The 27,138-nt window shown below is 38.9% G+C and overlaps 1 protein-coding gene across 1 annotated transcript; it reads left to right on the forward strand.

Annotated features, from left to right (window-relative positions):
- Window positions 1-12,176, forward strand: slc17a6b (solute carrier family 17 member 6b). Its single transcript, XM_053317921.1, has 12 exons — window positions 1-74; window positions 1,688-1,943; window positions 2,915-3,033; window positions 4,753-4,867; window positions 6,673-6,760; window positions 6,862-6,948; window positions 7,354-7,496; window positions 8,242-8,391; window positions 8,931-9,063; window positions 9,427-9,537; window positions 11,091-11,218; window positions 11,835-12,176. The coding sequence occupies exons 1-12, from the start codon at window positions 1-3 to the stop codon at window positions 12,174-12,176; spliced, it is 1,746 nt and encodes a 581-aa protein (XP_053173896.1).
- Window positions 12,177-27,138: the final 14,962 nt, after the last annotated feature.

A 27,138-nucleotide genomic window follows, 5' to 3' on the forward strand; every position in this document is an offset into this window, starting at 1 on the left:
ATGGAGTCCGTGAAGACGAGAGCTGCGGCAGGGGTGAAGGAATTTGCGGGGAAGACCCTGGGTCATATGTACAGGTAAGGACGTGACATTTTCTACCAGCCTGATTGGCGCCCAGTAATTTCTTGACGTTACATTGGGATGATTTGGATTGTGTGTGTGTGTGTGTGTGTGTGTGTGTGTGTGTGTGTGTGTGTGTGTGTGTGTGTGTGTGTGTGTCTACAAGGCCACCGACAACTGTTTTACAACTTACAGGGATCTTTATAGTCACGCCTCTAGAAGTGAGTGGAAAATTATGCAATCTAGTGTGTGCGTACATGCGTGCGTGTGTGTGTGTGTGTGTGTGTGTGTGTGTGTGTGTGTGTGTGTGTGTGTGTGTGTGTGTGTGTGTGTGTGTGCGATGGCATTGGCAGGGGTTTCTTTGGATGAACCTAGATGCCAGTGATGCACACAGTCCGTCCACCCTGGTGCGGGGCCTGTATGCGTGAATCTCATTAGCAGACGTGCGGGCCAAGCACGTAATTTTTGTGTTTCATTCAACATTTTGTGTGTCTCCAATATTATCTTCTAAACCAGTGACGCACATCCAATAACAAGCCGTGCTCCATATTAACTACAATCTATGTATTTGCCAATTTAATACGACACATTGATTTTTCTCTTGTGTAGATATTATCCTGCTAGTTTCTGCAGGATCATAAGAACGAATAAAATGTGGACTTTTGACAATTCTCTTGTGAATTATCGTTAATGTATTTCAAGCGTTTTGCTGGAGAATTGTTTCACAAAGCAATAACCTATGCTTAATTCATTCAATTCTGCTGTTAAAATGCAGATTTTAAAAGTACTGATGATCAGATGAGGTTTGGTTTCAATGAGCATCTCTGTATAAACGCAGTGGATTGACTGTTAAAACACACAGGCCTCAAATTTCATTCAACACTTTACATTATATTCGATTCATTTTCTATCAATCATCTCTATTGTTTTTTAATTCATCATTTGCAGACACTTGGATTTAGATGTTTCGATTTTTATAATTTTGTATCTCGAATTTGGACAAAATAAATGTGAGTTAAAACAGAAGGGGGGAAGACTTTGAGGAATGCCCACAGACGTGTGTCTGGAGGTTGGGGCTGCTGCTCGGTCCCGTGAATGCTAATGAGAGTGAAAGTGAGTGGGCTGCTGCAATGCGGTACAGGAACATAATTCGCCTTTTTCCTTCAGCTCTACGTGAAGTGCGTTGTATTTTAATTATATGGGTTTTCTTCAGCGCACTCACAGATGCACATATTTGGGTTTAATTCGTTGTTTATGTCTGTTGAATCATCTTGACTTGAATCTCATAGATGAGATGCTCACAGTGTGAAAATCATCTCCACTAAGAAAATACAGTATAGAGGCCTCAACGCCTATGCTGCTGCTTAGGGTGATTTTCATGAGTTTTTCAAGAGTTACTGTTTGTGTTTTCTTGCCTGAAATGACACAAGAAATCCCAGATATTCATACAAACTACTCAAGCTCCTATGCATCTATTTCAAATTGAATATTCATGGAATAGGAGAACAGAAATGGAAAAAGGCCTTTTTGTTCTTTTTGTTTTTGGGGATGGTGATGACTTGATCTCATGTGATGTGACTTGACTGGGGGACTCTTGCTAGCTAGTGTTGTGCTCACCTGGCTGTTGCAGGGTGATAGAGAGGAAACAGAAATCCGGGGAGGTGATCGAGCTGACAGAGGATGGGCGTCCCCGGGAGGCCGCGGAGAAGAAACCCCCGCTGTGCGACTGCAACTGCTTCGGTCTGCCTCGGCGCTACATCATCGCCATGATGAGCGGCCTGGGCTTCTGCATCTCCTTCGGTATCCGGTGTAACCTGGGCGTGGCTATAGTGGGCATGGTCAATAACAGCACCATCCACCAGAACGGGAAGATCATCATCAAAGAGGTATGGCTACAGCACGAGAGCACCTCCTGACGTAAAAACGACGTAGACTAAAGCATGCCTCCAGACATGACACACCTGATTTTTGTTTTATCAAGAAAAAAATAAAGAGGAGAAAGAAATGAATTCCTGCACAGGAATGCGTAAAGGCCTATTTCATTATTAAGCCATAAAATCCTTACCCAAATCTTTAAAGATCCCCAGTAATCATACTGACATTTAAGGAGATAATTGTGGGTAAGAAACCCTTTAATAGGACTTTAATATTTTAAATCATGGCCACATTTTAATGCAAAACAGAGATGATCAAGTGCTATGATGCCAAATAACATATGTAGCTTTTTAAAAAAAAAAATGTAATGCGGTCCATCATGTAATTTAAAAAAAGACTGAAGGTCAATATCACCTATGTAAACTAGGTGTATCGTGTTAATCGTATAGAAATGTAAATAATTGATTTTTAGTGTAAAATAGACATTTCGATGACAAGAATATTTGCATAAAGGTCCAATATGCTAACCTAAAAGAGACATCCATTCAAAAATGATGTTCCTATATGTGAATTTGCAGCCTGTACATATTTACGTTAAATGAATGAATATATTTAGACTGTTTTTGCGTTTAGGCCAATTATTCGTCACCTAATCATGTCCATCCAACATGCACAGTCCCACATAGGTTTAAAACAAACACACAACTATTCAGCAGCTTTCCTTTGACAGATCATGCCCATGATGTTGGTGAACAGATCAATGTTGGTCTGGATCGAAATAAAACGTTTCAGGCCCTTAAATAATAATTGTAAGGCCTATAGGTTTAAATCTTTCTCTTCAGAAAAATAAATGGTTTCTCGTTTATTTGTTCATTGATATTGAAGAGAAAGATAAATGAATGTCTAGTCTCCAACAGAGGTCATTTAATAATATTCAGCGTCTGTGTGTCCTCGCTTTTATTGGTTTTATTTCCCACCCCAGAAAGCCAAGTTCAACTGGGATCCAGAGACGGTGGGAATGATTCACGGATCTTTTTTCTGGGGCTACATAGTGACGCAGATCCCGGGAGGATACATATCCTCCAGACTGGCAGCAAACAGGTAGGCGGCACTCCCCATGAATTACCATAAATACAGCACAGACACACACTCATTTGGCAGAGGAACCAATGCGATATTTATTACAATCGGAGAGACCCCCCCCTCCCTCTTCCTCTCTGATTTATTGTTTCCTTTCTTCTGTATTTACAAAATAGACAGGAATCGAAATGAAAACAGGCATCCCAATAAATTCAGTTAACAATAAAAAAAACAATCAAAGGAAAGCAAAGGCCAGAAATAGAAAAATGGCGTCTTGATTGTCTGAATTATGAACTGAATAGACGGCAAGCAGTAGCAGTGTCTATAAGTGTAAATCAGTAGGTTAAATAAAGGCAGCAGACAGTCGTGATGCGGCTGATCAGCTGCTCTGAAGTGATGCAGAGCTGCAGGCAGGGCGCCGGGCTGGCAGGCCTGCAGCTCCTGGTGTCAGGGCTTTCTGCCACCTGTTAATGAGCTCCCTGGAGGGAGCCGAGTCTAATCTGTCGCTCTCTCGGGGCATGGAGACCAGACCCTGTCTTGTCGCCAAAGGCTTTTATTCACACGAGCACTGCCAATGCAACACACATTAGAATTGCGTTATATTACATTAAGTCTATTTCAATCTCAATATAATGGTGCACAGGGATAAAATGTTATGTGATGTAAGTGGATATAGATTAATTATCTAGTTCATTTTGGCGACAAAAACTGAACATGGAGGCAATTTTGTTTACAGCTCAACATAACAGGCCTCAATCTTGAATTCGCAATGCCAAACGTTTTCTAAATTTAAAAAAAAGCATACTACGATTAATAGTCATTTAACAGGGATTCAGCCTATTGCAGCATGTTTTACTTTATATCTATATATTTATATAGCCCAAGCCAATATATTTAAAAAAAAACAACAACAAAAAGATATTTGCCTGTCCTCGTGCTGTTGATTGACACGAGGATGTAATCTAATCAATTGGTCTCGTGCCCAACAGTAGTTTTAGCCGGATTAGGGCGTGCCCCCAGCGTGCAGATGAAAGGGGCGGGAGGACGTGACAGAAATGAGAAACAACTCATGGAGGGCTCCTTTCACTTGCTCAACTGCTCCTGCACGATTAATGAAAAGAAAAAAAAACATATATATATAAATATAGGCTACGCTAAACCTGATATTGTCCCTTTATTATAACATTAATAATGACAACAAATTGGCAAGACGCCTTCTCCAATTTACCAGGCTGAATCTAATAATAAGCTGTGGTGAGGCCTGTTAATGAATGCTGTAAAATATTTTTTTTTTAAGTCGTATTCATTGAAAAATAAAAATGAAATGAGTTTATTATTAATGAAATATAGCCTATGCCTGGGTGGTTGCAAAGTGACGAATGATGTGGCGTCTCGCGTGAAATATTAGTTTTCCCTGACGTCACTGGCGAAGGGCCAATCAGAGCCGAGGAAGACACGAAATTTGAAGGAAACAGTGAACAGAATGTGACTCTGAAACCGTTTAATGTAAAATAAAGTAACTGTATATATGTCATGGATGTTTTTAGTGTGAAGTGCATTAAAAACATTTATCAGGGCTGTAATGTTTTTTTTTTAAAAGAGAGAGATTTAACCTAATGTAATATTTTTTGTCACTATGCCACAAACTAAAATAGGCCTATATATAAGTTGAAATGTAATAATTATGATGGTAGTTGCTATGTACAAAATGTATCTAAAATATATTTCTATCATTTTCAGGGTGTTTGGTGCAGCCATTGTCCTTACCTCGACTCTCAACATGTTCATTCCCTCAGCTGCCCGAGTCCATTATGGGTGTGTCATTTTTGTCAGGATATTACAAGGGCTTGTGGAGGTAAGAGTAGCATTCCCCCCTCCCACCCCAGCCCCAAAGAATGATGTGAAAGAGGGAGTATTAACATTTCTAAGGTGTATTACAGCGTTGTTTGAGTCTTTGCCCTCTCTAATAAATTTAGTTATAGACCATAAAGGTGATCTAGTGCTTAATAGCTTTAAATAACATACTATGCTGTGGACTATAAATGCAAGGGGACTTCTTACAATCTTTACACGATGAGAAAGCAATAGACAGACTGTAACTTGCACTGGATATTCAGCCTCTGGAAATCTGAGATGGGCTTTATTGATTCAGTCCACTACGACAGTAGTGTTTGTGGGATAGTCCAGCTCCTTTTTTTCCAGTCACACTTTGTCTCCAGGATACACAACAGCAAAGTGCTGGTATACAGATACATGAAAAGGGAAATGCTGATATGCAAACGCACATCAATCTTCTGGCGTTGTAGTAAAACATGACAGCCAAATGTAAACTTAAACACTGACATGTAGCCAAGATGTTGATGATTTGCAGTGTGAAGATAAAGTTGTTAGTGTGTAGTGTGTGTAATTATAACTGTTTTTTAAATTAAGATTATTTCAGTGTTTTCATACACATATAATTAAATGCTTGGCCATGATGATAAATCAGCATCAGATCTTTATCCAAGGTTTTATGATAGTTTTTACACATTTTGAGGAGAAAAAATTGATCCAACATTATACTCTGGATAGTTAATCCCCTGTGAGAGCATATAGGCACAGCACCGCTCTCCTAAGAAAGTCAATACAGATTGTATTTTACGTCAGCACAGTTTGTTCAAATTAGTGGCTGATGAACATTTAATAGCTGCAGGCCTGCTTTCCTCCATGAACAGCTCATCAGGTCCTCTTTGCTCATGGCACTGTGCAATTTGTTCATGTTAATTACACGGGTGAAAATGTTAATTTTTGTTAGTTATTATCTCAGATGACTGTTGGTTCATGAGTAAAAGGACATTCTCTTGTGTGTTTATACATCCTAAACTCAAATCCTCCACTGTGTGACATTTTGGTAAATTTTAGTTGTGGTAACTAAAAAGCATTGTAATCCACTTTATAATGCACAAAATGGGTGCATATGGTAAAATGTGTATATTTATATTTGCAATTGGATGTTTGAGTCCATCATTCACTGGCACGATATGGTGTTGGATTCATTAAAATAGATGCAAAGTAATGCATGGACAGCTATATCTTTATAATACAAAACTGCAATATATACTTTTATGTTTATTGGTAGGTTGGATGAAAGCACTGTGCTTTAGGGAATCAAGCCCTGTAATGGCTCCTGGGACACCACAAATGGCTGACATAGAGCATTGACCACATCCATGATACATTTATAAAACACCCTGTCTGTATAAGGGAGAACTTCCCCAGTTTAAAGGACAGGTTCACAATTTTTTCACATCTTTCTTAAAAATATGTCAGATGCCCAAATGCCCAAATGAACATTGAAACAGGTTTTGTTCACTGTGATAATTCCTGCTGTTCATACTGACCACTACGCGATCTAAACACTCTTATAATGTAAGCGATGGGGGACAAATCACTTACACTGAAAGTGGATTATGAAGGGATTTCTTGCTGGTCAGTATGAAAAGGAAGAATAATTGCAGCAAGAAAAACATGCTAATTTTCATTTGGATACTTGACCTGACTGTTGTTTTAGGACAGACTTGAAAAATTGAGAACCTATCCCTTCCATCTGTTATTAGCTACATATGTGACTCATGTTTCTGTTACATAAATTAATACAGATCAATGCTCTGCAATGTTTAGGGAGTCACCTATCCAGCTTGTCATGGCATCTGGAGTAAGTGGGCTCCACCACTGGAAAGGAGTCGTCTGGCCACCATCTCTTTTTGTGGTAAATATTGATTTCTCATGTGATTGGCTTTTCGAAAAATTGGTTTATTTAAGAAGGCCCAACATGTTCCCCTTTAACTGCATGGTCTCTCTGTTTCTCAGGCTCTTATGCCGGTGCTGTGATAGCGATGCCTCTAGCTGGGATCCTGGTTCAGTATTCAGGCTGGTCCTCAGTATTCTATGTCTACGGTAAGGTTGACTGATGATGTATTGTTGAGTATATGCAAGAGAATAATTTTGTGTTGAAATTATGATAAAAGAGTATAAATATCTTGAAAAATTTCATGGTTCAGTGTCTTGAAGCTTAAGAGTTTGACGGTCAGTAAGTCCAGTGAAAGTCAAATGGATTTATCCCAGCAGACTGCATATTGATTTCCTCCCCCGATGTTTTGGTGTGTCAATAAATAACCCCCATCTTTCGCTCTGGACTGGATGTAGTTAGCTTTCCTGTCTGGGTTTTATTCTCTCAGGCATTTTGGAAAGATTAGGCTGCCAAACACTGTACTGTGTACATACTGGTGAGGACAGAATTGATGCAACGTTTCATCTGCAATTATTTAAAATCCCGACTTTGTATCTGTCTGTGATATGTAGGGTGCTTTGGCATATTTTGGTACATGTTCTGGATCCTCGTGTCTTATGAGAGCCCTGCTGAACATCCAACCATCACTGATGAGGAGCGCTGCTACATTGAGGAGAGCATTGGAGAGAGTGCCACTCTAATGGGTCCTGCTGAGGTGAGGGGAAAATAAGAACTGAGCCTTCAGACGAACTAGAAAATATAATTTACCTAACCAGTACTCTTTGTTTTTAAATCCTGTGCAATGTAAAGAATACCTAACCCTACATTTAAACCAGAAACCAGAAAATTAATCAGTAAAGAGACTACAATTACACCTGACCAGAATCAGAAGATACTTGACTCGAACAGGAGGTAGAAACCGCTATTTGCAATATTCAGTGACCACCCATGACAAGCAGCTGCGAACTGGTACCTTGTATTGTTTTGGAAAATAAACAAACAAATTAAATAACCGTAGGTTTTGTGTATGGTTTAATCCCACAAAGACATCTCAATTTCAATTTAGTAACAAATGACACCTTACTCCTCTCTCTGACTGGGTACCACCCTAATATAGGTAATTCAGGATATCAATTCTCAATATTTAGATCCAGCATTAGACAGGTAACAACTCTGCTTATCCAGATAAACCTAACCAACCCAACAACCAAAGGTAACAAGTACTAGCCAATCAGAGGCAGAGTAAGGCGGGCCATGACTTTGCCAACCTGGAAAAAAAATAATTGGGCCTGGCAGCGCTGTAGACCTGCATCTGCATGACCTGGGTTACACATAGAAATCCTCTCATTAAAGTAGATATTGTGATCTGGAAAAAATGTCCCTTCCATTCAAATTCAAATAAGTTTTATTTTTGTTATACTTCGTTGTAAAAATAAATGGGTTGTGATTAATATTATTAGAAATTCAAGACCCCCTGGAGGCAGTTCTTCACTTCAATGCCCGTCTATGCAATCATCGTGGCCAACTTCTGCAGGAGCTGGACGTTTTACCTGCTGCTCATCAGTCAGCCTGCATACTTTGAGGAGGTGTTTGGCTTTGAGATAAGCAAGGTGGGCCTACAATGTGAATCAACAGTGATGTGGTTGATAAATGATGTGTTAAAATGCAATGGAAACACACACACACACAAACACACACACACACACACACACACACACACACACACACACACACACACACACACACACACACACACACACACACACACATACAAAGGCCAGACATTTTTGTGCATGTGACCCTTTGCTCCTGGACTGAATTGTTAGCACAATCAATGACAGTTCAACTGTTGGCCTGCAGACATTTCTCATGAACTGATACATTACGTAACAAGGCAAAAACAGTTCACAAAGGTTGGTCTTCAGGTCACAAATGATTTGACACTGAAAATTGCAGGTGTTGCTGGCAGCAGGATAAGAAAAACATTAATCACAGAGTATGTGGCTACATCAAATGGCAGCTTTACTGTTTAATACTGTGCATGATCTTTTATAAACAAAGAAAACAAAACAAAAGATGTCATTAAACTAGCAGGAATGATAAATTATAATGCATCTGATTTGGTTGGTTTCCTTTATGTGGCTGGTAGGTTGGCATGGTGTCTGCTCTGCCCCATCTGGTGATGACCATCATTGTGCCCATCGGTGGCCAGCTGGCCGACTACCTGCGCAGTCACAACATCCTGTCAACTACCACTGTCAGGAAGATCATGAACTGTGGAGGTGAGAAGCCAGAGCAGAGGATGAAATATCATTTTCCACACCTCTCTCTGCACAGCGACAGGGTGTTGCTGTCACAGTGTTAGATCCATACTGTTCCTTTTCTTAGTTGGTCTTTGCTACATTGTGACCAGATGGGTTAAGTCAAGATAGTTGTGTTTGTATTTTTGTAAAAATCTGTCTGTTCAATACTTGCACACATGTTGCCTCACCAGTGGTGATTGTGAATTGATTTCATATCTGTCGCTTATGTAATTGAGTGCAGACCGTGTATCATGCTTAATTCAATTGGCACTGTGATGTCCAACAGCCTGTGTATTTCTGTGTGTGCATGTGTGTGTGTGACCTGCGGTCTTTCTCTGTTAGGATTTGGCATGGAGGCCACATTGCTGCTGGTGGTAGGATATTCCCACAGCAAAGGCATGGCGATCTCCTTCCTGGTGCTGGCTGTGGGCTTCAGTGGATTTGCTATATCAGGTTAGTAGATGTGAAACACATTTGAAATATTTCAGTCAAATATAATTTAAATACAATTAAAGGTTAATCATCAGTGTTTAATCTATATGGATCTAAATATGTGGTTTTGTGTAGTTTTCACTACAAAAGGGCTAATGGATGGGGGGGTAATTCAGTGGGTTGCAATCTGCACCCTCAGTGTTAGATGTCACTAAATCCTATCCACAGTGGGCCTTAGTAGTTTGACATTTTGAGAAATATGCTTATTCACATTCTTGGTGAGGTGTAGATGAGAAGGTCAGTACCACTCTCATATTTGATATCTGTACAGTAAATGTGAAACAAGGGGAAACAACTAGCCTGGCTCTGTCCAAAGGTAATAAAACAACAACATCTAGGTGTGTTTTTAATGTGTTCCAGGCTGTTTCCTGGCAGATAGCAGTGAATTTCATAGTCCAGCACCTTTGGACCCCTGGGCAGAGACAGCAGTTTTCCTATGCTTTTAGTCTTTATGCTAAACTAGATTAATTTAGGCTAGCTTGCTTTCTGTAGCTTCGTATTTAGTGTATAAATCTTCTCATCTAACTTGCTGCCAGAAAGTGAACAAGCATATTTTCAAAATGTCAAACTTTTCCTATAATTTAGTAATTGATAGTAGCCTTACAATAAATTTATAACAGTTTAACTGAAATTAGAAAAGTTCTGTCTATAATATTTAACCACTGTCTCTTGAGTTTTTCAATTCCTTTTTCCATTGACAGAATTACAAAGTTAGTGGAGAACCCAGATCGTGTTGTGTTGTTTCATTTGGATTTCAGTTTAGATTGATATGGCATAAACATGTAGAAATATTATACCTAAAAAAAAAAACATTGGCTGGTTTTCATGCCATACTCTGATGATCAAGGTCTGGATAAAATTACATTATCTGTATTTTCTCTCTTTGGCAGACAGCTGTAATTATAAAACATGGTTGCTATGTATTTGAAATGAAACACACTTTTGATAAGCATCCCAGTGATATGTCAAGTTCCATTTCATAATATGACATTGCACATGAACCTAGATTTCTATTAAATTTTGTACTTGCAGTTTAATGCCTAACCCTCTGTGAATTTGCTGTAAATTGATTATTATTATTTATTCATACATCAGAGAGATATGAGATGTAGTGTAGCCATTCAATCAACAGATCTTTTCATGTGTATGCATGGTTACAGTAGGTGCAAAGTGCAAAATCAGATTCTTGCCTGTTGTTCTTGAGCCGTGTCCTGGAGTGTTTAATAATTCAGTGCTAGCTGTCTCAGGGGATTTTTCGCCAGGCAGGCAACGTGCAGCAGCCAGCCAGGACACTTACTCATTCAGCCAGTCAGAGTGGGGGAGGATGTGTGGCAAGTTACTGACTGCCTATTCTACAACAAGATGGTCACCATTTATGCAGCTCTCACCTAAAACTGTCCCTTTTCTGTTTCTTTTGACACACATTGTTGTAGATTTTCCTGCCATTTGAATCTTGTTACCAAAACTCCCAAAGATAAAAATGTATCAGCTATATGTATTTTTTGCTTTATCAGGCTTTAATGTCAATCACTTGGATATCGCGCCACGTTATGCCAGTATCCTTATGGGCATCTCTAATGGTGTGGGTACCCTGTCTGGGATGGTGTGTCCACTGATTGTTGGTGCTATGACAAAAAACAAGGTAAGGACTTTCTCCATCTAACAGAAAACATGGCAGTTTTTTAAAATGTATTTCCGATATAGTTAACATAAAGCAGTTTCAAATATAATTGACACAGTACCACATTTATATGAGATTAAAAAATAGACACTGCAGGTTTGATAATATCTGAAAATGATGTATATCTAATACTCATGGCACAGCTAAAGTGACAGATGAGGTTAAGTGATACTAAATGTTGTATGTTAAGTATAAAAGTATTTACTGTTTATGCAAAGTTCCTGTAGCCACTGATGTACAGTTCTGTTAGAGCTTTTGTTGCTTGTGTGGCTTTTATGCTATTCAATCAGCTTATTCCACACTGACTGATTTTATCCTTTATCAGCCTTTTCATTCATATTGAAGAATCTGTGTTTTTCCATGAGTTGAAAATATCCTTGACATCCTGGGCATCATTTTATACACATTTCCCCCAAATTCAGCTTCACACATTTGATGCCTTTTGAAACTTTGGGATCTCTGCTAGAATTAGAAAATACGGTTTTGTGGGATTTGAACAATGTTTAGCTGTACTGGCAGGCTGTTGCTTGTTAAGGGGTTCGAAACAACATTTTCTTTGTATGTCCTTCCTCCTCAGACTCGAGAAGAGTGGCAGTATGTGTTCCTGATTGCCTCCATGGTGCATTATGGGGGTGTGGTGTTCTATGGCCTCTTTGCATCAGGAGAAAAACAGCCGTGGGCCGACCCTGAACTGACCAGCGAGGAGAAGTGTGGCTTCATTGATGAGGACGAGCTGGCAGAAGAGACGGGCGACATCACTCAGAACTATGGCACTTACGGAGGACCTAGCAAGTCGTACGGTGCCACCACACAGGTGAATGGTGGCTGGGCTGCTGGCTGGGAGAAGACGGAGGAGTATGTCCAGGAAGAAGCACAAGGAGGAGGCTATGGATACAGGCAGGATGAGGGATACTCTTAGACCAAACACATGAGTAGACTTATTTTCTTGAGTGTACATCAGTTTAGTCACACAAGAATATCAACAAATGAGAAACAAGAAAAAGAGCTACAATCCATTGCTGTATTGTTTGCACAAATTCTAAAAAAAGTCTAAAAAAGTATCAACTTAATGTAATAACGACTAAAATATATAAAAATCACTCAAAGATATTTGATTAATAGAGGTGTAACACATATCAAATTGGCAGTCTGTAAATGTATTATTATGCATATTGATGATAGATATATTTATTTGGAGTGCAATCGTGTGTAAACGTGAACATTTTCATCCCATCAGCTGAGGCTTCCTGACCACACTGAAGCCTGTATGCTTACATAGAAGCAGCCCATTAGAACTAATCCCTTATTTATCAAATTAACTGGTTCTTGTTACAATACAGCGTCCTACAAGCCAGCCATTACAATGTATAAACATGTCACTGCACAGCATTGTGAACAGAAACTAGACTCTCTGTTGATATAGATTGTACTGTATCTCTCCTCAATGCACTCAGAGTAGTGTGTCCTTTAAATGCACAAGATGATTTTGTTTTTTCTTATCACTGGCTTCTGTGTGTGTAAATCAAAGTCCTTATAATGTAAGTGACTTGGTGTAGAGATTCAATGAGTGGCATAATGGCTTGTGATGACCGCATAAAAGGTAAAAAAAAAAAAAGTCTTAAATATGTTTGCTACATCATGTGACTTGTCCTTTTGTAACACGGTACCTCTGAGGCTGAGAGTATGATTTTAGCATTTGTAGCCCGACACATCTCAGCAGTGTAGTGCAGGAGTAAAGCCATTTTCATGATTTCAAAGCATTGTTCAAAGATTTGTCTCAAATAAAACATATCTTTATGAGTATACAGATTCGACCAAAAGATTGGTGGTCATAGCAGACCTCATAAAGGGTTGGTGCAATCCAGAGACTTTAATACAAATTAGCCAATCAGTATCAGAGTCTTGATATATTAGAGCAGCACACCTAATGATGGTTTATGAGAGAAAATAATCCAGAATATTAAAATAGTGGTATATAAACATACGAATAAAGGTATAAGGGAGCAATTTCTAATTCCCATGTTTGAACTATAGGAAGATGAGTTTAAAATGTCATATGACATGGTACAAGAGAAGTATTTGAATGTTTACAGATATCAATACTTTCTATGTATAGTTCTAGAGAAGATATAGTAGGATGGGCAATGATGTGCAATTTGGACAAACTGCCATTTGTCCATTTTCATTTCAGATCAGAAGTGAGATGATAATTAAATGAACTGTAACGTCTTTACTGATGAGAATCTGGCAGTGAAATGTTTTTCAGGCTCCAGAGTACGACAGAGTCCACCTCTAGATTCAGTTTCGACCTCATTCTGCAATTACACTGACAAGGTCTGAAGGGGGCCAAGTTTGTTTCATTTGTCACTTGTCTGTGGAGACCGTACGTCAGCACTTCACAATATAGATGTGTGTGGATGTGTATTTATGCATGGAACAAAATGAATTTTGTAGTATGTCTTTTTCCTTTAAAAAAAATTGTTCCTTTAGATTTCTTTCACACTTATTCATCTTTGTCTCAGAAACTGTTACTGATGCTTCAATTTCTTTGCACAATTAACCAAAGCTGAAGAGCAGAGCTGGTTTTAAGCTGGAAGTCAACTGTATTTTTTTAAGCTAGTACAGACCATCAGCAGCGAGGTTGCAGTCTGGACCCCTCCCAACCCCCCAAGTGTGCTGCTGGCACCAAACATGACTCAGTGTACAAAGCAATAAATCCATAGTAACAGTTCTGGTCAAATGTCAAACGTCATTAACAGTCATTATGTAACAATTTTTTATGCATTTGTTCAAAAGTCGTGCTTTTTTTGTGATAACAAATGTAGAAAATAAACGCAAATACTTGTAAAGAAAATGAACATAGAAATATATGTATACAAATATAGTAATAGAGTCCAACACAAACGTCTTTGACAATAAGAAAATTCAAGGAGTTTGTGACGGGGCTGCTCACCAGATGAGAATGATAAACTGGGCTCCGTTGAAATCGGACGCTCTTCATGTCTCTGTTTTTGTTTTAATGTTGTCCTCATGGACTGTGTGCTGTTGTTTCTTCTCTCTTTCTATCTGTCTCTCTCTGTCTTTCTCTCTCTTTTCTCTGTTTTTTGTTTTAAAATGTTCTTCATCAAGTGGCTGGACCCCTCATTGCCCTACCTAACCAAATGTACCTCCTCCTTTCTCCTTCAAAACAATATTTATTGACATTATGGATGAAACCTAGACAGGCGATTCTACATTTTTCAAAAAATGACAAATGTGCAACCTGAAGTAGTAAAAAGATTCCTGTTTTTGTGCCTCTGAAGTTAAAGTGTGATTCTATGGCTTCTGTTGCTGTGTAAATTGAGAGGTTTGTTGATGTCAAAATGAAATACTCTCTATCCTTTTTTGATAAAAAAAATCAAACAAATGTGTGTGTGTCCTGAGAGTTTGTATTGTCAAAAAGGAGGATCATTTCACAATGACTCTGCTGCCCTGTGTAGTTAACATGTACTGAGTCATTTACTCTACTATGCAGTTATTTTATTGAAAAAAAGATCAAAAATTGGCCTTGATTAGGTCTTTTTATGGGATTTTTATGGGCGAGAAGATTTCTGTATGGGTTTTAGACCCTTTAAGTGTAGAATAGCTTTCACAAGCTTCCTCAGCAGATGGCGTTTACCCAGTTGTAGATGTTAAAATAGATGTTATAATTTACATATTTGCTACAAATTTGAGATTCTTCCTCCTTGTAATGAATATAAACATGAACATCCACAATCCCATTACAATGAACTCCATCAACTAAGGAAGATTATCCAGGGTCAATGTCTTTCTGAAAGTAAGACAAAAACATCTCACTTTCTAGAGTGACTTTGCACGAAGGATCTCCAAACCATTAATATAACCTAGGAGATGGTGACCTTTGGGGCATCCAACACACATCCTGCACACGCTTTCACTCACATTCATATAAATATACTGTTTTTCATCTGGTTTTCTGTATGACTCGACTGAAGTATTTCAGATGGATATACCTATTCTGTGTCAGAAAAAATATATTTAACATGCTGCTCATGTGCAGGATGTAATATTGACTTAGTGAGTCATGACTGCCAAAACATGCAGCTAGTTTTTCTGTGTTTAAGATGACTGGTCAATCACAGATTTTGCTGGACAATTTCAGCAAATACTCTACCAGATATACTGTATATTTTTTGGCAGAATATTTCCCTCTGCTCACTTGTCAATACAGAAAAGTTGCCAATTGTCAAAAAAGCCATTTCCAAATGCCACAAGGCATATCCCATTTGCTGTTGAAGGAATTAAACAATGTTTTTTTTTAGCTGAGACTTTTAGTCACTCCACCAAAGCCACAGGAAGTGCACAGTTAATGGCTGCCCTCCTTCCCTGTCAGCAAAATCAATAGGGTCATTCCCCAGTGTTTGGCTGGACCTATTGACTGTTCTAACCTCTTAATGGAGATGAGAGGGAGGAGGAGCACTTATTGAGCTATTTGAAGGTGTTATTTCGATTTAGGAGCCTGACCCCTACCTCCACCAACAAAGCTTCCACTATTCTCACAGATTATCAGGGCAGATACAACTAAACAAAACAATACACCTGTTTCTTTCTTATCATCATCATCTAGTCTAACTGAGATAAAAACCCTCTAAAGCCTGACATCCTTAGTTAGGCCTTCACTGCCTCGTCGTGCTTACTGATCTACTACAAGAAAAATGTCTTGTCTATTATGAAAGAAATTAACTGGCACACAATGGATATTCTGTAAATCTGGTTCAGATCAATAAGGAAATATCAAAAATCCCCCCACGATATGTTTTAAGATAAAACTAACTGAAAAATACTATAATATGTGTCTGATATGTCTTTCATGTTTTATCTTGTTAAACTTCTAAATGTTACATCTACTACTTTTCTTTCATTGAAAAGTCCAGAATAAATGAATATGCAATCACTCTTCATTTCAAAAGTTTAGGATGAAGTTTTAGATGACTCCTGCTTCAATGAAAGGTTTATTCTTTAAGGCTTAAAGTATCAACATCACAGTTATGTAAGCTGCATACTAGACCACGATTGGCTCCAGACTAGATGTGATGTCACAAAATTAGCTTGTACGCACGCATCTTAAAGTCAGATTGAAGGCGAGAAGGTGAGAAACTCTCCCTCTTCAACAGACGAGTTTAAAATCTTGAGTTTTTCAGTGTGAAATTGTGTACGTACGTCATCCTGCGTAGTGAAGGTCAAACATCCAAGTGAAGATTGTTTTGAGTGGAGGTGGACTTTAAATTGAAATACAGCTGTAGAAATGCATAAGATAATGATTAATAGTCATCATACTCCAACAACGTACTAAATTATTGCTTTTAAATATATGTATCTGCTCATCTCTTCTTGATTTAATCTAAATCTGTATGCAGACATCATTAATTTGTTTGGATAACTGCATGGTGCAGAGCAGTTATCAGTGAAATCAAATTCTGAGTGCGTTCTCTTTCCTACAACATTGACGTCAAACAACCCGGTTTTTTAAAAAGCCCAAGGTGACACAGATATCAGGTTTTGATTGATGCACAACTTCTGGATCAGGTGATATTTAAAACATGCTCTGTGTGTGTGAGTGTGTGTCTTGTGTGTGTGTTATTGTGACTCTTGTCCCGGCTCAGCTCATTGCGTTTGTTAATTTGACAGGCTCAATAAATGTGTCACCAGCCGCCCTTAATAGTATTTTCTCACAGTCAACCAGCCAGAACTGTCATCCTGTCCCGGTGCAACTGAGGGAGGTGACCCATAACCTTTACACGACCGTCAATCCGCTTATTCCACAAAGCATGCCTCCGCCTCCTCACACTGAGCTCCTAAAAAAAAAAGGTTTTTAAAAATCGAGGTGACAGCAGCCTTGTCGTGTGTGCATTGATAGGAGTCTTTCAGTAGAAAAACGTCATCCAGAAGTTCTTTAAAAATTCACTTGACTTTGTATGTTTTCATTTGCATCACATATACAGATATAGCATGTGGGCGTGTGTGTGTCTGACAGCATGGATGCTAAATTGAGGGAATGTGTGCGCATATGTTCAGCATCTTAAATGGCTGTTCAAATGTGGGTGGGGGCAGGTGCTGCTACAGCCTCAAGGGAACTGAGGAGGGGTGTATGCGTGAGGAGTGGAAGTGGATGCCAAAATCACTCTTTAATGACTGGGGGGCTGTGCTCATGTTGTGCTGGGGCCCCTGAGATCCAATGTGTCTCATAAATAAGCTCCTGATTTGCACACTGTGCCTCCAGCATCTCTGAGCGATTCACAGGGTGATGAGAAAATACATCTTCAGAGAGGATATCGACTCAAACCTTAGCTTAAAGATCATTTAGGGTCAGAACTGAATGATTAAATGAAGATGATGAAAATATGATCTTTTATGTTTCACAAACAAACAAAACATTCTGCATTACTCTCCACTTATTCCAAACCTATGAATTGTTAGATGTTCTTAATAATCTTTTAATATTTTTTGGACTTGCTTTAGTAAATGTAACTGCAACCAGAGAAATATCCTTGTTTTGGGGTTGAAAAATAGTTTCTGTAGTCACATACAAGCACACGTGAGCTGTCCATGGTGCTCAATGAAGTATCACTGCGTAACACGACCATGGGTGTGTTCACCGATGCAAACGCTGCACACAGATATGCTGAATGCAGATAAAAACAGCAGGGGATCATGGTATTCAAGGCATAAAATATTCCTGTTCTATACATCACACTTCTACTTGAATGCTGGGTAGCAATGCCCCCACAACACGCTCTGGATTAACACCGATTGGCTCGGAAAACAGCAGCAGGATCCTCCTCCTACAGGAGTCAGGAAGCACGATTGGATGCACATGCCAGCGTTCAGCACTATCACCACAGCTGGTATATATTTAGCTGCTCCCCTTCATCCCCCTCACCACCACCTCCTCCTCCTCTCCACATACGCAGCATCCTACCACCTTGTCAGGAAGTGCGTCATTGGCTTGTCAAGCGGGAGCCTCTGGGGTGAGGCACTCTAATATTAGTAAGTCAGAAACTCTCTTTCATCAGGCATCCTTCAAGATCACACAGACACACACATATCAGATCACGATCACTTTTACACAGACTTACATTCATTTCAAATATTCTAACCATAACCACTATTTGCAGATCCCTAACCTTAACCTAACCTTAATCTTAGCCAGTGACCCAAAACTCTGCTTTTTCCTGATTGAGGTCACAGCTTTAGTCCTCAGTTGGACAAGCTGCCCCCAAGTAACTGATCTGAAGTCTAAAATTTGTCCCCAAAATGAACTTTTGACAGACTACACACACACACACACACACACACCCACACAGAGTAGGTAAGCATATTGAAGTTAGCTTGTGGCTGCCAACCCAATTGATTGAAGCCATAAAAGCTGATTTCCAAATTTAAAAAAAAAAGAAAAAAAGAAATAAGGCTTTGTAGGAAGTGTAATTAATAGAACATACTTGCAGCAAAATCTAATCGAAATATTAATGAGAAAGAAAGAGTAGAAGAGATTTTAGTTGTCAGTACAGACAATACCAATTTCATCTCAATATGACAAAATAAGGTGAATCTGAAAACATTTAGGTTTTTCTTTTTTATTCTTTTTATGGAAGACAGTTAACACACAATTATATGATGCAAGATTATGTGCATGCTGCTGAGACATCTGCAGATATGTGCGTGTACATGCAGAGTTTCTCTATTCAAAGGGTGAATCATAATCGCACGTTTGTTCTAAAATATTTCCAGGATGCTTCTGCTTCTTTCACAAGTTCCTCCATTATTCAGTGTAAAACATACATTTGATGTCACACGGGGAACAAATCTGCTAATGAGGCCTTCCCGACTTCCGTCTGTTTTTCACATATGGTCTAAAAATACTGAAAAAAGTATTATACTTTTGAATCTTTTTAGGTTTATTTTTGGGTTTACTTGTTGCTTTATTTTCCTCATCTGCATCTCAAAATTTCCTGCTCTTGGTTTTGCTTTGGCAGTTTTAACATTTTGATGGTGACAAAAACCAAAGAGCACAGTTTTGCAGTTTAGTACAGTTGAGGTTGAATAGAATATAAAAACTTTGGGAACATGGAGAGGAAGGGAAGGATGCATTTTCTCTGAATTAATGCAGCTAAGGCACCTGGATTGAAGTGTGTGTGTGTGTGTGTATGTGTGTGTGTGTGTGTGTGTGTGTGTGTGTCTGTGTCTGTGCATGAACATTCATCCATGTGTGCTCCTTATTCAGGCTTTCCTCTTAATGCCCTATCACCAGATGGGAGCTAGGGCTGGATGTATGTGTGTGTGTGTGTGTGTGTGTGTGTGTGTGTGTGTGTCTCTGACAAGGAGGGGGGTATTTCCCAAAACCCAAGCATCAGGCCTTCTTTTGTCCTTGCGCCTGTCACTGATGGCCTCACAGTGGGGTGACAAACACACTCCAAATCTCATTAAAAAGTGAGAGATGGGGGGAGGGCTTTCGTGTTTAATGGGACTGTAGGAAACATAAAATAAAACCAACTCAGGAGTAATGTTACACAGGTTATATGTGTATTTTAAAAAGATGCATCAGCAGTTATCATGTTTATAACATTGCTTATAAATTCTTAAAATAAAAAAATAAAAAATGTACACAAACTCATATTGAGATACACCACTATGACATTACTATCACACTTCCTTTAAATCTTTATTGATTTCATGCTGCCACCGATACATGTCCATCTGATTTCATTAGCTATACTGATGAGACACATCTGATAGAGAGGTCTCAAAGCAGAAGGATAACACCGTGACAACACTATCACTGTCTGCCCTTTTGTTCTCTGTTTGCTCAGCACACACTCCTCACACCAAAGGCCGTCCACCATTAATCCATTTTCTACAAATGTCACTTGTGTTAAATAATGACAACCCAGATAAAAACATGTATTAGACAATCTTAATCTAAGAAACAAGCCTTTTATAAACCCATATTACACAATTTGCTGTAATTGCTGGTATGAATGGCACAACAAGAAGCCTGTTTTTACACCCTACAATTTACCCATTAGGGTTAGAAATTGCTTTGCAATTGCAGACAATTACATCCTATCCAAAGCAGAAAACCACACAAGCGCTCCTCAACTGAAAAAAAAAAGTGAATACAAGCAGTCATTCGTTTCTCTTCATTGTTGACTTCCTGCAGACATTTTACTTAACGAGAACTCAAGGAGACACATTTGCATTCAGCTAATGGGTTTTGTTTTGTGTCACTGTGGTGATGAAATATTAATGCACGGTGCCTTTAAGGGCCAAGCCTTTGAGAGCAGATACCTTGGGAGTGTGTGGGAGAAAAAGGGACAGACAATAAACAAACAGGATAAAAACACACACAAGAGACACTGCCTTTGACATTTGCTTTGGAAATATGATGGAAAATGCAGCAGGTTGATATTTCACATGAAAATAGCGAGCTCAGGCTGTAATTTCCATTAGTTTTACATGAAGGCTGGTTGAGCCAAAAAAAGGACATATTCTCATTAGTTCACTATTTCATGTTTTATTTCAATGCATTATTAGCATTACAACATCCCTAAAAATGTATAAAACCTGTTAAATAATTCTGTCACTCATTTTTCATTTATTTTTCAAACATGAGAAATATTCTGACACCTCTGTTAAAATAAATACTGAAACACCTGCTGCATAACCCCAACTTTCACCATCACATATAAAGAACCATATCTACGCAATTTTAAAGAAACATATTTTATTTTTTATGATGTCAGATGTTGTCAAATCTGTTGAAATTAAGGCTCTACATCCTGCAAATGCTTCATTGACACTTTATCAATCTCAAAACTAGATAATGTGTCTGACAGTCTAAAGTGAGCTAATAGACGGCTGCAGGAAAGACATGAAAAGGATAAGATAATATCATGATCTTTCTTTCATCATATCAGCTTCCTTTGTTATCTGCTCTCCTCCTTTCGCTCTCTCTCCCTCCCTCGTGCTCTCCCTCAGTCTGTCACTGCTGCATGGTGACTCAGACACTGCAGAGATGCATCTGAATGATATATCGGATGAGTCACACATAGTCCGGACACTGGCCATATTTTGAAACTTTTTTACACGCACACAAAAGTACAAAAGATCTGCACTGACATTGACATCCTTTAACCTCTGAAACACACACGGTCACTTATATACACTCAAACTCTGGCAGTGTTTGGCTCTATGGAGAGTGAGCTGCATGCCATGATCAACGAATCTACACACCTTATTTTCAGGCTGGTTCTGCTCTGCACCTTCACTCCTGACTAAACAAACAAGCTGATTTTAATGTTGTTGCCTTCACACCGCCTTGACCGCTGCTACATGAGAAATGTGGACGCACACAGTGAATCTGTCAATCCACTGCTCCACAGAGAGGAAAGAGTTTTGTTCATTCCCTCGCTCTTGCTGACCATCTGTCAGTCTTTTTGCCTCCTGCTAAAGCTGAGAGTCATGAGAGTTGACATTTTAACATATTAGACCCCTAACACACCCTTCTCTCTGCCCTAACACACACAAGTCTTTGTTTCAGGGGTTTCAACAAGTCAGTCAAGCTCAAATATCCTTTGCAATTCAACCCAAATCCCTTGGTGTTGATCAGATGAAGAGCAATAACAAGAATGTAAAAGGAGGAAAGCAGGAAGTTTATAGTTTCATATGTGATCACAGAGTTGGCTCCCCACAATCAGTTTGTGGCACCAGAACATCCTAAAGAAAATAAAGAACAAATAAATGGCTCGGAATGACACATCTTGACATTCAGAAGGGACACAGCATGGACACATTCACAATGATTAACAATGAAAGATGTCAGAGAGATGACGTAACACAGCTTCTTTTTTAGAAAGAAAATCATTTTGTCAAGGTGTTCTCAGGCTGTGTGATGTCATTATGACAAGCAAGTGTAAGGGTGATGTTGATACTAGATCTCTCTGTGGACAGACAGAATACAATGAACAAAATTACACAAATGATGTGGCAATATCTCAGAGAAATTGGAACATTTGTGAATCCAAAACATTATTACTCTTTCCTCAGTACCCTTTCTCACTGGTACTGTAATTGCGGTAGTGATATTTGTATTCATGTTTTTCTGCTTGTGCACATCTGAGCGTTTGTATGTGTGTGTGTGCATTTATTGATTAATGTGTGTCTAGGCTACATGTATTATTTGTGTATGTCCTTGCCTATTTTCCTTTTTTTCCATGTGTCTTTTGTCCATATTTCTAAAACTGAGATGAGTTGCTATGGAGACTGGGATACTTGTGTAAAAAGGAAGTGGCAAAAGAGAGAAATGTGGTTGTCAGGAGACACTCTGGGACCATGAGGTTGAGGCTGAAAGAGTGAGCATGTGGAGTGTGTGTGCGCATGAGGACTCAAGGTTTAGGCTCTTTGCTTTTCTACACCGTGAAGCACATTAATATTTCATTTTTTTCCCTACAAATAATTATGCCAAAAAGATAAAGAAACAGACACAGCCAGACATTCACCCTTCTAATTTCTGCATGTGCAAATTATGTCAAATTGCAACGGTAACCTGCCATTGTGCTTGTAAAGTGTTATAAACCTTTGTTCATCATCACACAGGGAGTGAGGGTGTGATCCTTCACATGTTGACAGGGGTTAAGCGACTGGCCGGTGATAATACAGCCGTTTCAGGCACTCCATCACTTGATAATTACATTACACTGATACTCCATTGCTTCCACTCGCTCCCAGTAATCTTGTTAAAATCCCAGTGATTGGAATCACAGTGACAGAGAGACAAACGACAGCGAAGCAGCCGCCTGTGGAGCCCAAACCCTCTTCACGTCTGACTGAAGGTTTTTGAAGTGCATTAAGCTTTTGTTGGGTAACCATGGAGCTGCATGGGCATACAGGTGCTGAAATGTACCTTTAAGTGCATGCTTTCCCTTCTGGTTTCCATCAAATATCTGTCCATCTGTGGTTTGAATTTTTAGTAGTGTAGGATCTGCACAATGTTGTTGTGGCTTTCTTTTTTTTGTATTTTTCTGTCTTTCTTTAAAGGCAGATTCATGAAATCACCACACAATGGCTGCGGCCACTCCATTAAAAGTAAAGATGGCTCCCCTTTTTTCTTTTCAGGCTAGCATCAGTGGTTTATGATTCAGTAGCTATGCTGCCCTCTGGTGGCCATTTGTTAAAACTCCATTATTAGAAACAATTCTGCTGCATCAGGGTAATGCATGATGTTTTGTTTTGCATGAAGAGAAATGTGCAGTAATGTACAGTACATGACATTATTATCTGTTTTCAGATTTTTTGCACTTCTGCTGGCTGTACACTGAGAGGTAAAGTACAGTAATTTCACTGGATCTGACTCAAGTCTGGTTTCACATTTAGACGTGACAAGTAGTTTAATTAAAGTAAAGGTCTGCCCTCCAGCTAATGACCCCGTGGCCTGCTAGTCTGAGCCAAGGTAACCAGAACTCATTTGTCATCTGCAGGACTGGCTGACATATTATTTATTAGTCATTTATATGAATGCCTCACAGCCACACGCCCACTGACAGCAGGTTTAATACTTTGTGGGAATAATCAGCGGTAATTAAGACGTTGAATAACTTGATGCAATGAAATTCCTTTGAGATGGAAAAGACAGAGTGAAGTATCATGATACATACGTCTAATATAATGAGGACAGCACATACTGGGGGAACTTTTAAACCACATTTTAATGGATTATGTCAAATAAGCATTTTGTAGAGGACAAGGGCTCTTTTTGTGGAAGATATTTACAAATGGGCCACAACAATAATTTGAACATCAATAAATGTAAATTGAAAGTCTACATGATTTCAGGACATTTTAGGGTGTTGGATTTCAAATTTCACAGGTGCCATGTAAAAATAGCCTGGTTCCAAAAGTATGCTCACATCCCTGATTTGTTCAGTATTTCAAACTGAGGTAATATATAAACAAATGGAACAAAGAAAGTGAAACAAAATAGCAATTCAATGTGATTATCAGGTCAGCTGTAAAAATGTAATTAAAGTTGGGGGCACTCATAAGAGACAAATTAAGTGGTAGGCATGATAGGCCTTCCATTGTAGAACCTGTAATCTCAAAGCCTACATTTTGATATAATCTAGAGACATCATCAGTTTTCTCAGACCTAACAAAGGTCTTCCAGAGCCATAAAATACATTATATATGTATTTTTTCATGTGTAAAATTGGTGTAGTTTCCCATTGAATTCAAATAAAAGCAGATATCTTTTGTTAAAAATATTCAATTAACGAAGCTCATTCCACCTCAAAATGAGATCTGCTTTAATCTGACAGAATGATAAAACACTTGTGAGTCTCTAATAAGTGTGTCCCCATCTGATGGGCCTCAGGTCCTCTTGACCCAGGGGACCAATTTGAGTGGTACACAGCACATGGTGCCTTGTGCTGCATTATCAGTCCCCCCACTTCCACCACCACCACTGCAGCAGGGACAAGAAAGAGGCGGATTAGGGTTCAGTTGTCTAGGCAACCTTCAATGCCATCTGTCATGTGTGTGCCGATCCACATCGTGTAGCTGTGACATTGTTTTAATTCAATCATTTTCTCACTGCCAGACTTCCTGTTAAAATAGAGGAACTCATTTCATCATGTATTAAATGAGAAGGGTGGAGCTTTCAGAAATATCAACAATGACCTTGATAAATTGTGTTTGGGTTCTTTAAAACACACCATATATGTTCTGAATTTAGATAATTTAATAACGAGGATGATATCAAAAAAAAAAAAAACATTGTCAAAAATTCCCTTAAAAAACCAAGAAGCAATTAGTCTCTTTACTTCCCAACATCCCTAATCCCTATATGTGGCTCTCACCATGTTATTTGCTTCTACTGACAAGGTACAGCATTGAGAATGAATTACTCATATTTAAGTGGTAAGTTTCCTTTCTTAAAATGGATAAATATTCTCCAACAACACCTTGACACTGTAGCTTTTATGAAACATTAGTGAAACTAGAGCAAAAGTGCATTTGTGAAGGACCATTTTCAGTGGCGGATTTGTCATAGAGTATAACAGGGGGAGCTCGACTCATGTCACCTATAGGGCACTGCTATAGCTCATTTGATATGTTTCTAAAAATTGTTTTTAGACAATAATGGAGCTCTAAGCCATGACAAGAAGAAGAAGAAGAAGATCCCTTGTTAGATTTGGTCCTTGACAATAACGAGTAACCTATAAGTTAGGCCTTGTGAAAAGAGAAGAAATAAACCTCTGTATATGTGGTGTTGGCTTCCTTTTAGTGATCCAGACTACGTTCCAGAGGCTGGTGAACATTTATTAACTCTGTGGGAGCTTCTGAGTCACAATTAAATTGGTTTAACAGGTCTTTAAAACATCATCAGCATGTCCGCTATACCATACCTGCTCAAAGGCACATTGCCTCTATAACACAAACAGGATGTGATTCACACTCAGTTTAGACTCAGCTTGGCATTCATTCTCTCAGGAGCTTTTCCAATGCAACAAATCACTAGGACGGCTCTTCATGCTTTATATTTCAGGCTAAATTCAAAAGGGATTTCTTGCATGCGTGTAACATAAATCAGACACACACACACACACACACACACACACACACACACACACACACACACACACACACACACACACACATTAATATTCACAATAGAATAGGTCAGATGAATGCTAACCAGTGCAAATGAGTAGGAGGGCAGTGAGGAGGTGTACATAGGGAGGAAGAGGGGAGTGTCCATTGGATGTAGTGACATGAGGGACTCGATCCCCTGGGGAGGAGCTGCAAATGAACCAGCAGCCACACCGGACACTACACACACACAGACACACACACACACACACACACACAACAAGTAGAGGTAAGCATATTGGGGTTAGCTTGTGGCTGCCTACCTGATTCATTGAGGCCCTGAAGCAGCTTTCCAAAATCATTTGAAGTATTAACAGTCATGCCGTCTTTGCAGTCAAATATAACCAAAATAATTACGAGCAAGAAAGAGCTGAAGACATGTTAACACAGATAACCAATTTCATCTTAATCTGATAAGGTGGATCTGAAAGTATTTAGGTTTTTAGTGTTTGGAGTAAATGCTGCCTGTGAAAGTAGTTTAATAATATATTGGATTTTTAGTAGTTAAACAGGTAAGCAAATAGGACATGGAGCTGGACAGCAGCAGAAACAGCCTTATTATTTTCACTGGATAATTTGTATATGATTTACCATTACAGAGTTCCTGTTCATGACAAAATTAGTGACTATAAAAGAAGAGGTTTGGAAAAAAACACTCATTTTAAGATGTTTTTGCAATAGTTTGTACTGTATATTCATACAAATTTAGATCAATGAGTATCAATAATAATTAAAACTGGATCTAATAAAGAATTAATGTACTTCTAACTCATTTTTAGCCATACATGCCATTCTAGTGGAGGTAGACCTCCACTTCTAGTGGAGGTAGATGTATATATAACCAGATTTCTGATATTTTATCATAGTTTATCAATGATAACGTCAGCGTGGTTTCCATGATCCCCCTCATTTGGATTGAGTTGCTAGGAAACCAGGTTTAGGCTACTTCCGGTTAGCTTCTGACGTCAGCAGTCAATGCAAAAGGAAACAAAAGTTAAACTTGGGCTGATTGTGATTGTGGTTTATTGACAAGTTTGCTCGGATAAAGTTTTCTGCTAAAACTTCGTACATGTGCGTGAAACGATAATGATTTTTTCCTCTTTTTGTTCAGCCTCTCTCATCATCAGTGGGGTAAATTACTGTTGTAAGATGACACCACACAGTTGCAGGCGTGTACA

Source organism: Scomber japonicus, chromosome 1, assembly GCF_027409825.1.
Source record: "Scomber japonicus isolate fScoJap1 chromosome 1, fScoJap1.pri, whole genome shotgun sequence".
In the NCBI taxonomy this organism is placed as follows: domain Eukaryota; kingdom Metazoa; phylum Chordata; class Actinopteri; order Scombriformes; family Scombridae; genus Scomber; species Scomber japonicus.

Bases quoted from the DNA above. Each gene is read 5' to 3' on its own strand.
- slc17a6b (XM_053317921.1), top strand. From the start codon at position 1: ATGGAGTCCGTGAAGACGAGAGCTGCGGCAGGGGTGAAGGAATTTGCG. The intron at 4,868-6,672 runs GTAAGAGTAGCA...TGCAATGTTTAG, and splicing joins TATTACAAGGGCTTGTGGAG to GGAGTCACCTATCCAGCTTG. The intron at 11,219-11,834 runs GTAAGGACTTTC...CTTCCTCCTCAG, and splicing joins GTGCTATGACAAAAAACAAG to ACTCGAGAAGAGTGGCAGTA.